General features: G+C 44.2%; 1 protein-coding gene across 1 annotated transcript in view; it reads right to left on the reverse strand.

Annotated features, from left to right (window-relative positions):
• The window catches only part of LOC127917253 (protein eyes shut homolog), a 33,103-nt gene continuing 19,362 nt past the window's right edge, over positions 1-13,741 (reverse strand). The window contains exons 4-6 of the mRNA XM_052500533.1: positions 3,928-4,110; positions 650-816; positions 1-12 (exon numbers count right to left, since the gene is read on the reverse strand). Of these exons, the coding sequence (XP_052356493.1) occupies positions 1-12; positions 650-816; positions 3,928-4,110 (362 nt within the window). The remainder of the gene's footprint in view (positions 13-649; positions 817-3,927; positions 4,111-13,741) is intronic.

Below are 13,741 nucleotides of genomic sequence, written 5' to 3' on the forward strand. Positions count from 1 at the left end.
TCAATGGATCACCTGAAAGGATACAGAAATAGAGTCTGTCAATGGATCAGCAAAGACAACACTCCTATTATAGCAGTCTGTCAATGGATCAGCAAAGAGAAGACTCCTATTATAGCAGTCTGTCAATGGATCAGCAAAGAGAAGACTCCTAATATAGCAGTCTGTCAATGGATCAGCAAAGAGAAGACTCCTATTATAGCAGTCTGTCAATGGATCAGCAAAGAGAAGACTCCTAATATAACAGTCTGTCAATGGATCAGCAAAGAGAAGACTCCTATTATAGCAGTCTGTCAATGGATCAGCAAAGAGAAGACTCCTATTATAACAGTCTGTCAATGGATCAGCAAAGAGAAGACTCCTATTATAGCAGTCTGTCAATGGATCAGCAAAGAGAAGACTCCTATTATAGCAGTCTGTCAATGGATCAGCAAAGAGAAGACTCCTAATATAGCAGTCTGTCAATGGACATATGAGCTTAGATTCCAGTCACAGACCTCTGACCTCAGAATGGGAACAGTCATGTTTTCAGATGACAGTGCATTAAGGAACTTTTTTACAAAATGAAACATATCCTAAAACATCCAAGAGACTCACACTATCGATTAGACATTATTTTCAGGGGTAGAAAGATACTGAAAAAGCAAAGCACCTTTAACCATCCTGTTCTCTTAGATCTGCCAAAGTTCACAGTGTGGATATCGATCTCACGGTTCAGCCGGTCGCTGACCATGGTTCCCACACCAGATCCAAGGTTGAACTTGTGAACAATTCTGCCATTCCGAACCCCCAGAACTAGGAAGTCATCTCCATCAATGCCTGTAACCATATAATTAAAATATGGAACACACACATATACAGTGGGGTAAAAAAGTATTTAGTCAGCCACCAATTGTGCAAGTTCTCCCACTTAAAAAGATGAGAGAGGCCTGTAATTTTCATCATAGGTACACTTCAACAATGACAGACAAAATGAGGGGAAAAAATCCAGAAAATCACATTGTAGGATTTTTAATGAATTTATTTGCAAATTATGGTGGAAATAATAGTAGAGAGAATTATTTATTTCAGCTTTTATTTCTTTCATCACATTCCCAGTGGGTCAGAAGTTCACATACACTTAATTAGTATTTGGTAGCATTGCCATTAAATTGTTTAACTTTGGTCAAACATTTTGGGTAGCCTTCCACAAGCTTCCCACAATAAGTTGGGTGAATTTTGGCCCATTCCTCCTGACAGAGCTGGTGTAACTGAGTCAGGTTTGTAGGCCTCCGTGCTCGCACACTCTTTTCAGTTCTGCCCACAAATGTTCTATGGGATTGAGGTCAGGGCTTTGTGATGGCCACTCCAATACCTTGACTCTGTTGTCCTTCAGCCATTTTGCCACAACTTTGAAAGTATGCTTGGGGTCATTGTCCATTTGGAAGACCCATTTGCAACCAAGCTTTAACTTCCTGACTGATGTCTTGAGATGTTGCTTCAATATATCCACATAATTTTCCTCCCTCATGATGCCATCTATTTTGTGAAGTGCACCAGTCCCTCCTGCAGCAAAGCACCCTAACAACATGATGCTGCCACCCCCACGCTTCACGGTTGGGATGGTGTTCTTTGGCTTGCAAGCCTCCCCGTTTTTCCTCCAAACATAATGATGGTCATTATGGCCAAACAGTTCTATTTTTGTTTCATCAGACCAGAGGACATTTCTCCAAAAAGTACCTTCTTTGTCCCCATGTGCAGTAGCAAACCGTAGTCTGGCTTTTTTATAGCGGTTTTGGAGCAGTGGCTTCTTCCTTGCTGAGCTGCCTTTCAGGTTATGTCGATATAGGACTCGTTTTACTGTGGGTATAGATACTTTTGTACCTGTTTCCCCAGCATCTTCACAAGGTCCTTTGCTGTTGTTCTGGGATTGATTTGCACTTTTCGCACCAAAGTACGTTCATCTCTAGGAGACAGAGCGCATCTCCTTCCTGAGCGGTATGACGGCTGCGTGGACCCATGGTGCTTATACTTGCTTACTATTGTTTGTACAGGTGAACGTGGTACCTTCAGGCATTTGGAAATTGCTCCCAAGGATGAACCAGACTTGTGGAGGTCTACAATTTTTTCCCCATGATGTCAAGCAAAAAGGGCACTGAGTTTGAAGGTAGGCTATAGGATATGTATTATATATCTGGACCATATGACATGGACTCGTATCTCACAAAGTGTAATGGGATCATCAAGTAGTCCGACTACTATGTGCTGCATAACATTTCAAAATATGACCTATGTGACATTGCTGAACCCCATTTCTGCCTCAAAACTAAGCTAAAACAATGAGTATGTCAATAATCTTGATGTTTTTTGGGGTGAGGAAGTCTTTGTCACACCATCTAGTGAAGGATGGTTGTGCTTCATGGAGCAGTATATGGGTGGAGGGATCAGCGTCACGGAGGACTACTTTTGGTTTTATATACTTCCTACTTTTCAATTTCTTCAATAGTTTGTATATCTATGTTTGGTATAATTGCTTCTAAAGTTCGAAAACGTCTAACTTGATTAGACATTTTGTAATTGTTGTCATACAATCCAAAATGTTGAATATAAAGCAAATCATTCTACTGGATGATATGTCCCATGGAGGTTTAATGTCAATTTATCAGACCAATTATAGTTGTTCGTTGTTCGTCATCCTTCCTTTTTCATTTCCCTCTTTTTATTTTGTCCTCTTTCTTTCTTTGTACAGTGCTAGTCTTTCTGTTCGGTTCCTTCCCCTGACGACTGCATCATTATTCAAGTTGGCTGTCTCCTTCCTCCTCTCCCTCTATGAATCACCCTAAATAGTCATCTCTAGAGGGAACCAGCCAAGTGCAGAAGATCCACAACCCAACCCTTGTGTTTCCTATTCAGCTGTCCCAAATGGCACCCTATTCCCTACATAGTGATAGTTTTGACCAGAGCCCTGTGGGCTACATATGCACTATATAGGAAATAGGGTGCAATTTGGAATGCACCCTCTGTCTTTTGATTAAACATACTGTGCACTGATGACATGGCATTCAGTTAAGCAGCTATTAAAGTTGACCTGAGAGAAAGGAAACATTTAAAAGTAAGGAAGGAAAGGAAGGAAGGAAGGAAGGAAAGGAAAGGAAAGGAAAGGAAAGGAAAGGAACGGAAGGAAGGAAGGAAGGAAGGAAGGAAGGAAGGAAGGAAGAAGGAAGTAAGAAGTAATTGGAAGTAAGGAAGGAAGTAAAGGAAGTAAGGAAGTAAGGAAGGAAGGAAGGAAGGAAGGAAGGAAGGAAGGAAGGAAGGAAGGAAGGAAGGAAGGAAGGAAGGAAGGAAGGAAGGAAGGATAGAGCTACATCTGTCCCTTATTAATAGTGTATCCAATTTATGTCTCATCTGCCTCATATCAAAGAACATTAAAAGCTATTAACATAAATGAACGGGAGTCATTTGCTTGCTTGTATCACCTCTTCATCCATTGGCTGCCAGCTACAGCCTTTATTTTATTACCCTCTCTGAAAGAAAATAAAAAACTCTTGAAGTTGAAAACAATAGTTTAGATGAGAGTTGAATTAATTGCAGGGAGATGTCTGGAACACTCATCAGTAGAAAACAGGTTGAAACAGTCTCGTACTCTGCCAAAGGGAGTCCCTTGGCAAAAATATCTTTATTAGCGGGAAAGTGAGTGGAAAGTCTGTGTGTGTGTCTGGGAGAGAGTGTGTTTGTGTGTGTGTGTTTGTGTGTGTGCGTGTGTGTGTGAGTGTGTGTGTGTGTGTGTGTGCCTGCGTGCGCGAGTGTAATCTATCGCCCTGAAAAATCTATTAGGAGCCACACATTGTGACTGCCCCACTCCTTTTGAAAACAAATGAATGAAAAATCCTAAAGGTTGAATGGAATTCAACTCTCCTTTAACAAAAGAAAAATAGACTGCTCCATCCTCACCCTGTCCTTTCTGTCCAGAGAAGAGGATGAGGTTGTCCTTCAGAGCTGAGGCTCTGTCGGCGAACGTTAGTTTCAGTTGGAACTCGTAGTAGACACTGAGACTGGGGATGGAGGAGTACGCTATGAACGAGGTGTACCCAAACTCATCATTCCCACTGAACCTGGCCCGGGTGATGTTGATGGCTGCAGAGGAAAATAAAAAGCAATATACAAACTCTGTTACAGTTCGTTGCTCACCATCAAGGAACATATAGTTTTGTTACTCATAATCAAGATAAATATAGTTCCGTTACTCACCATCAAGACAAATATAGTTCTGTTGCTCACCATCAAGGGACATATAGTTCTGTTACTCACCATCAAGGGACATAGAGTCCTGTTACTCACCATCAAGACAAATATAGTTCTGTTACTCACCATCAAGACAAATATAGTTCTGTTACTCACCATCAAGACAAATATAGTTCTGTTACTCACCATCAAGGAACATACAGTTCTGTTGCTCATCATCAACAAACATATAATTCTGTTACTCACCATCAAGGGACATATAGTTCTGTTACTCACCATCAAGGAACATAGAGTCCTGTTACTCACCATCAAGGGACATATAGTTCTGTTACTCACCATCAACAAACATATAGTTCTGTTACTCACCATCAAGGGACATATAGTTCTGTTACTCACCATCAAGGGACATATAGTTCTGTTACTCACCATCAAGGGACATATAGTTCTGTTACTCACCATCAACAAACATATAGTTCTGTTACTCACCATCAACAAACATATAGTTCTGTTACTCACCATCAAGGGACATATAGTTCTGTTACTCACCATCAAGGGACATAGAGTCCTGTTACTCACCATCAAGACAAATATAGTTCTGTTACTCACCATCAAGACAAATATAGTTCTGTTACTCACCATCAAGACAAATATAGTTCTGTTACTCACCATCAAGGGACATATAGTTAGTTATGTTACTCACCAACAAATATGAGGTAGAAATGCGACAACATTACAATTGCTCACCGATAAAGAGTAATCTAACATAATGGCACAGGGTATAAGAATAGAATAGACAAGAATAGACTAGACTAGGAACCCCCAGTGAGGATAACTGACAGTCTAGAATAGAACAGACTAGGAAGACCTGGTGGGGATAACTGACAGTATACAATATAATAGATTAGGAAACCCCAGTAATGATAACTGACAGTATAGAATGGAATAGACTAGAAGCCCCAGTGAGGATAATTGACAGTATAGAATATAATAGACTAGAAGCCCCAGTGAGGATAATTGACAGTATAGAATAGAATAGACTAGAAGCCCCAGTGAGGATAATTGACAGTATAGAATAGAATAGACTAGAAGCCCCAGTGAGGATAATTGACAATATAGAATAGAATAGACTAGAAGCCCCAGTAAGGATAACTGACAGTATAGCAAAGAATAGACTAGAAGCCCCAGTGAGGATAACTGACAGTATAGAATAGAATAGACTAGAAGCCCCAGTGAGGATAATTGACAGTATAGAATAGAATAGAAGCCCCAGTGAGGATAACTGACAGTATAGAATAGAATAGACTAGAAGCCCCAGTGAGGATAACTGACAGTATAGAATAGAATAAACTAGAATCCCCAGTGAGGATAATTGACAGTATAGAATAGACTAGAAGCCCCAGTGAGGATAACTGACAGTATAGAATAGAATAAACTAGAATCCCCAGTGAGGATAATTTACAGTATAGAATAGAATAAACTAGAATCCCTAGTGAGGATAACTGACAGTAGCCTACATATCTTAGTCCTATGGACATGAAACATTATAGACCTGGATGAAATAGAAGTGTACAGTAGCTGAAATATTACACACCAAACTGTGTGTTACACCCAGAACCAATGTATCTCTATATCTATATACAGCTCTTACTACTTCAATCTTAACATCACTATTACATAAATGTATTTGATTATTTTGTTTCCAACACGTCACCAGCATCAGCAGTACTAGCAGCTGCCACAAGACAGCACTGTTGATTCACCATGCCGTACCACAGAGACACCATGCCGTACCACCACCTCACAATGATATAAGGATGATGGCCTGTTTTAGAATACTGCCTTTTCCCCATCCCCATTTTCTTTTCATTAGTCGCTGCTAACAAAGGTTCTTGGCAGGCGAGCAACATTTCAAAAACCCTACATAATGTTCACTGCTGGTAGCTAGGGGGACAATAACTAATTCCAGTGATTATCAATTACAATCAACAGCTTACTAGTTCTAAACGCATAGTTGATTCAATAATGCTGCCTGCCTCTTTCTCCCTTGTTCTCTTCCCATTTTAGCACTGACCACTGATTCAATGGACTTTACACCAGGGAAGGACTTCATGGGAATATCCTCTCTCTCTCTCTCTCCCCATCTCTCTCTCTCTCCCCATCTCTCTCTCTCTCCCCATCTCTCTCTCCCTCCCCATCTCTCTCTCTCTCCCCATCTCTCTCTCTCCCCCATCTCTCTCTCTCTCTCTCTCTCCCCATCTCCCCATCTCTCTCTCCCCATCTCTCTCTCTCTCCCCATCTCTCTCTCCCCATCTCTCTCTCTCTCCCCATCTCTCTCTCCCCATCTCTCTCTCTCTCCCCATCTCTCTCTCTCTCCCCATCTCTCTCTCTCTCCCCATCTCTCTCTCCCCATCTCTCTCTCTCTCCCCATCTCTCTCTCTCTCCCCATCTCTCCCTCCCTCCCCAGAATCAATTAAACATCTGTGGCATATCTCGGCACACCAATCAGACCCTGGTCGTGCACACAACATTAGGCTCTATACATCTTAGCAAATATATTATAACTTGCATATTGTCTCTTTGTCGTGATTTCCTTCTCTGTGTCTTTGTCTCCTTCCTTCCCCTCAGTCCTTCTAGCCCTCCATGTCTACATACAATGTCTGCATCCCACATGGTAGTCTTTTCCCTTAACTCTGCACTACAGCTGTTCTGACACGGGGATTTGTGAAACGTATTCCTCAGTCTGAGGTGTCTCCACTTACGTCAGTGAATAGTTAGCTTTTTCACTTGGCGCCAACTGGTAAGACGCTTCAGGAGGAAGCTGTAATGGCTAATGGAGCAGCGTGACGTCCTTTACAGAGCTCCCCTCTGTGACTGGTCGGTGCTCCTCTGTTTGGCTAGTGAATTATTGATGCCTGTTATGCAGGACAAGAATTCTGCTGTTATTGTTAAGTCTGGTTTGTATTTGGTTTCAATACTGTTTTTGTATTTCCACAGTGTTTATTGGACGGCTGCTTCACGGCTTTATAGCAACAGCTCAATCTGAGTTTCTATAGTCAGTCTGAACTGATTGTCTGTGGACGCTCTCTCAGTGGCATGCAGCATGTTTTTACCTCTGCTCTCTGAGTGCAATGCAGCTTCCCTCTCTTCCTGTTCCTCCTCCTCCTCCCCTTCTTTGTGGTTATTTGCAGGGAGAGTTGATATGAGCATGAATTCATGTTGAGCTTCTTGTCAAGGGTCATATACATTGCCATTTGTAGGACAGAATAGTCTTGGGGATCAGGGCACTATACACTACATTTGACAAAGGATAGTGAGGTATCCACAGGGTACAAATCCCCTCCTCCATCAAATATCATAAACAAGCACAAAAGATTGTACTGTAGTTGGAGCCCAGGCGTGACTCCCTATAGACAGGTTCAACGATGGTAGGTGGAGCCCAGGGGTGACTCCCTATAGACAGGTTCAACGATGGTAGGTGGAGCCCAGGCATAACCTCCTATAGACAGGATCAACGATGGTAGGTGGAGCCCAGGCATGACCTCCTATAGACAGGATCAACGATGGTAGGTGGAGCCCAGGCATGACCTCCTATAGACAGGATCAACGATGGTAGGTGGAGCCCAGGCGTGATTCCCTATAGACAGGTTCAACGATGGTAGGTGGAGCCCAGGCATAACCTCCTATGGACAGGATCAACGATGGTAGGTGGAGCCCAGGCGTGATTCCCTATAGACAGGTTCAACAATGGTAGGTGGAGCCCAGGCGTGACTCCCTATAGACAGGTTCAACGATGGTAGGTGGAGCCCAGGCATAACCCCCTATCGACAGGTTCAACGATGGTAGGTGGAGCCCAGGCATAACCTCCTATAGACAGGATCAACGATGGTAGGTGGAGCCCAGGCATAACCTCCTATAGACAGGATCAACGATGGTAGGTGGAGCCCAGGCATAACCTCCTATAGACAGGATCAACGGCACTAGGTGGAGCCCAGGCATAACCTCCTATAGACAGGATCAACGGTAGGTGGAGCCCAGGCATAACCTCCTATAGACAGGATCAACGGTAGGTGGAGCCCAGGCATAACCTCCTATAGACAGGATCAACGGTAGGTGGAGCCCAGGCATAACCTCCTATTGACAGGATCAACGATGGTAGGTGGAGCCCAGGCATAACCTCCTATCGACAGGATCAACGGCACTAGGTGGAGCCCAGGCATAACCTCCTATCGACAGGATCAATGGCACTAGGTGGAGCCCAGGCGTGACCCCCTATCGACAGGATCAACGGCAATAGGTGGAGCCCAGGCATAACCTCCTATCGACAGGATCAACGGTAGGTGGAGCCCAGGCATAACCTCCTATCGATAGGATCAACGGTAGGTGGAGCCCAGGCATAACCTCCTATAGACAGGATCAACGGCACTAGGTGGAGCCCAGGCATAACCTCCTATCGATAGGATCAACGGCACTAGGTGGAGCCCAGGCATAACCTCCTATCGACAGGATCAACGGCACTAGGTGGAGCCCAGGCATAACCTCCTATCGACAGGATCAATGGCACTAGGTGGAGCCCAGGCGTGACCCCCTATCGACAGGATCAACGGCAATAGGTGGAGCCCAGGCATAACCTCCTATCGACAGGATCAACGGTAGGTGGAGCCCAGGCATAACCTCCTATCGATAGGATCAACGGTAGGTGGAGCCCAGGCATAACCTCCTATAGACAGGATCAACGGCACTAGGTGGAGCCCAGGCATAACCTCCTATCGATAGGATCAACGGCACTAGGTGGAGCCCAGGCATAACCTCCTATCGACAGGATCAACGGCACTAGGTGGAGCCCAGGCATAACCTCCTATCGACAGGATCAACGGCACTAGGTGGAGCCCAGGCATAACCTCCTATCGACAGGATCAACGGCACTAGGTGGAGCCCAGGCATAACCTCCTATCGACAGGATCAACGGCACTAGGTGGAGCCCAGGCATAACCTCCTATAGACAGGATCAACGGTAGGTGGAGCCCAGGCGTGACCCCCTATCGACAGGATCAACGGCACTAGGTGGAGCCCAGGCATAACCTCCTATCGACAGGATCAACGGCACTAGGTGGAGCCCAGGCATAACCTCCTATCGACAGGATCAACGGCACTAGGTGGAGCCCAGGCATAACCTCCTATAGACAGGATCAACGGTAGGTGGAGCCCAGGCGTGACCCCCTATCGACAGGATCAACGGCACTAGGTGGAGCCCAGGCATAACCTCCTATCGACAGGATCAACGGCACTAGGTGGAGCCCAGGCGTGACCCCCTATCGACAGGATCAACGGCACTAGGTGGAGCCCAGGCATAACCTCCTATCGACAGGATCAACGGCACTAGGTGGAGCCCAGGCGTGACCCCCTATCGACAGGATCAACGGCACTAGGTGGAGCCCAGGCATGACCCCGTATCGACAGGTTCAGAGGTTGTGGGAGATCTTGGTGTTCTATGTGTATTCCCTGACATCCAGTGTACCCTAAGCGGGGTTTTACAGCACCCGGATGCATCCGTTTATCAGAAATACAGCTAATTCAGCCTACAGTAGCTTCTTTTTCTTCTGAAACCGCATGTGGGAACTCCGCTCAGGCGTCTTTTTACGCCTGCTATGTTAGGTTGCATCTGTGTGATAGCACTGAGAGTAGTGATTGGTTTCTTCTCTCTAGATGGCCTCAAGCATTCCACATCTTTCCTCACGCTCCGTCGGTATGAACTGAACATGGTGGTGCCAAATGGCACTCTATTTCCTAAATAGTGCACTACTTTTGACCAGATCCACCAGTAAGTGCATTGCGTAAGAAATAGGGTGCCATTTGGGACGCATCCACAACCATTAAAAATATAACCTACCGACCCTTCCCCTGCTCCCACCCAATCTATTCTGATATACAGGAAGCCTTAAGGCTGACTTATTGGGAGTAGCTTGTGTTACTATATTCGTTGTGAACCTACGGTTTGAACAACACAAATCAATAGACACCATAAAGCCTGCTGTTGTTATTCTGAGTTTCTGAGTTCACCTCATGTCGTCTGGTCCTAACTCCTGTAGCTAGGAGTACTGCATTATTATACACTTCAATAGACCACATACCAGAAGCTCTGTGAGCTACAACGTCAACTATTTCCACCAAGTACAGTAGAAGTTTATATTGTGTTCTCCTCTCCCAGTGGGAATGAATGTCTAACACATTAGAAGACCTTGGCTGACATGGCTGGCTGCCATTCAATCAAAGCTTGCAATGGGGAAAATACACAACAATGCTTCTAGGCAGAGAAAACAGATGCCTATTTCAAGTAAATGAAGAGGTCGGATTCCCAAATGAAAATAAAATAAATGAATAATCATTCCCATTCATTTGAGATTGAGGCCTGCAGATTTATTTGAACTGTGTGTAGCCTATTGAATCCACCCACAACTGTGGGGAAATATTCCCTACAACAAGCCCAAAAATAACACTGCAATCTAATCCTTCCAGAAATGACATACAACACAGCATCATGAAGAGAATAGGCAGGAGGTTAAGTATCTCTGGTGTTATACATGTGATAGCCAGGTCCCAGATCAGTTTGAGCTGTAAGAGAGAAAGTTTAGTATTATCTCTGCTGTTATAAATGTGATCGCCAGGTCCCAGATCAGTTTGAGCTGTAAGACAGGAAGTTTAGTATTCTCTTTGCTGTTATAAATGTGATCGCCAGGTCCCAGATCAGTTTGAGCTGTAAGAGAGAAAGTTTAGTATTATCTCTGCTGTTATAAATATGATAGCCAGGTCCCAGATCAGTTTGAGCTGTAAGAGAGAAAGTTTAGTATTATCTCTGCTGTTATAAATGTGATCGCCAGGTCCCAGATCAGTTTGAGCTGTAAGACAGGAAGTTTAGTATTCTCTTTGCTGTTATAAATGTGATCGCCAGGTCCCAGATCAGTTTGAGCTGTAAGAGAGAAAGTTTAGTATTATCTCTGCTGTTATAAATATGATAGCCAGGTCCCAGATCAGTTTGAGCTGTAAGAGAGAAAGTTTAGTATTATCTCTGCTGTTATAAATATGATAGCCAGGTCCCAGATCAGTTTGAGCTGTAAGAGAGAAAGTTTAGTATTATCTCTGCTGTTATAAATGTGATCGCCAGGTCCCAGATCAGTTTGAGCTGTAAGACAGGAAGTTTAGTATTCTCTTTGCTGTTATAAATGTGATCGCCAGGTCCCAGATCAGTTTGAGCTGTAAGAGAGAAAGTTTAGTATTATCTCTGCTGTTATAAATATGATAGCCAGGTCCCAGATCAGTTTGAGCTGTAAGAGAGAAAGTTTAGTATTATCTCTGCTGTTATAAATGTGATCGCCAGGTCCCAGATCAGTTTGAGCTGTAAGACAGGAAGTTTAGTATTCTCTTTGCTGTTATAAATGTGATCGCCAGGTCCCAGATCAGTTTGAGCTGTAAGAGAGAAAGTTTAGTATTATCTCTGCTGTTATAAATATGATAGCCAGGTCCCAGATCAGTTTGAGCTGTAAGAGAGAAAGTTTAGTATTATCTCTGCTGTTATAAATATGATAGCCAGGTCCCAGATCAGTTTGAGCTGTAAGAGAGAAAGTTTAGTATTATCTCTGCTGTTATAAATGTGATCGCCAGGTCCCAGATCAGTTTGAGCTGTAAGACAGGAAGTTTAGTATTCTCTTTGCGGTTATAAATATGATAGCCAGGTCCCAGATCAGTTTGAGCTGTAAGACAGGAAGTTTAGTATTCTCTTTGCGGTTATAAATATGATAGCCAGGTCCCAGATCAGTTTGAGCTGTGTTGCTAACTCCTATTGAATGACAAGACATGACAATGACCATCAGAGTTGGCAAGACAGCATAACTAGATCAGGGACCAGGCTTGATTTCTGTAGTAGTGTAGAGGTACGTCATTCTAAGTATGGACAGAACACAAGAACAGCTGTGGCACAACTCAGTGATATAAGGGGTTACAGACACAGTAGAGAGAGGGTGGGCTCTTTGGGTTTCATCAGTTATGCAAATCATTTTGGGAATAATCAGTCTGTTTAAATGAACACTCTTGAGTTTAGGACCCACATTATTCTCACTGTATATCTGGGTTGGGATCAATTCCATTTCAATGAAGTTGTTTCAGGAACTGACCCCAACCCTGCTGTTAATTAACCACGAGATGCTTATTGACCTTCATGGACCTTCTTTGACAGGTTTGAGGGAATAAAGGACGCTCTATCACCCAGGTGGTGGTGAGGGAATAAAGAACGTTCTATCACCCAGGTGGTGGTGAGGGAATAAAGAACGTTCTATCACCCAGGTAGTGGTGAGGGAATAAAGGACGTTCTATCACCCAGGTGGTGGTGAGGGAATAAAGGACGTTCTATCACCCAGGTGGCGGTGAGGGAATAAAGGACGTTCTATCACCCAGGTAGTGGTGAGGGAATAAAGGACGTTCTATCACCCAGGTAGTGGTGAGGGAATAAAGGACGTTCTATCACCCAGGTGGTGGTGAGGGCATAAAGGATGTTCTATCACCCAGGTGGTGGTGAGGGCATAAAGGATGTTCTATCACCCAGGTGGTGATGAGGACATGAAGGTCATTCTATCACCCAGGTGGTGGTGAGGGAATAAAGAACGTTCTATCACCCAGGTGGTGGTGAGGGCATAAAGGATGTTCTATCACCCAGGTGGTGGTGAGGGCATAAAGGATGTTCTATCACCCAGGTGGTGGTGAGGGAATAAAGGACGTTCTATCACCCAGGTGGTGGTGAGGGCATAAAGGATGTTCTATCACCCAGGTGGTGGTGAGGGAATAAAGGATGTTCTATCACCCAGGTGGTGGTGAGGGCATAAAGAACGTTCTATCACCCAGGTGGTGGTGAGGGAATAAAGGATGTTCTATCACCCAGGTGGTGGTGAGGGAATAAAGGATGTTCTATCACCCAGGTGGTGGTGAGGGCATAAAGAACGTTCTATCACCCAGGTGGTGATGATACAAGTTGGGGAAAATAAAACCCATATTTCCAAGACACTGATGCTTAAAAGACACTGAGAGGACAAACCATTAAGAACACCGGCTCTTTCCATGACATAGACTGACTAGTTGAATACAGGCGAAAGCTATGATCCCTTATTGATGTTACTTGTTAAATCTACTTCCACCAGTGTAGATGAAGGGGAGGAGACAGGTTAAAGAAGGATTTTGAAGCCTTGAGACAGTTGAGACATGGATTGTGTATTTGTGCCATTCAGAGGGTGAATGGGCGAGACAACATATTGAAGTGCCTTTTGAACGGGGTATAATAGTAGGTGTCAGGCGCACTGGTTCATGTAAAGAACTGCAACGCTGCTGGGTTTTTCACACAGATTATTGTCTGTATCAAGAATGGCCCACCACCCAAAGGACATCCAGTCAACTTGACACAACTGTGGGAAGCATTGGAGTCAACATGGACCAGCATCCCTGTGGAGCGCTTTTGACACCTTGTAGAGTCAACATGGACCAG

The sequence above is a fragment of the Oncorhynchus keta genome, unplaced genomic scaffold (assembly GCF_023373465.1).
Source record: "Oncorhynchus keta strain PuntledgeMale-10-30-2019 unplaced genomic scaffold, Oket_V2 Un_contig_11201_pilon_pilon, whole genome shotgun sequence".
Lineage (NCBI taxonomy): Eukaryota > Metazoa > Chordata > Actinopteri > Salmoniformes > Salmonidae > Oncorhynchus > Oncorhynchus keta.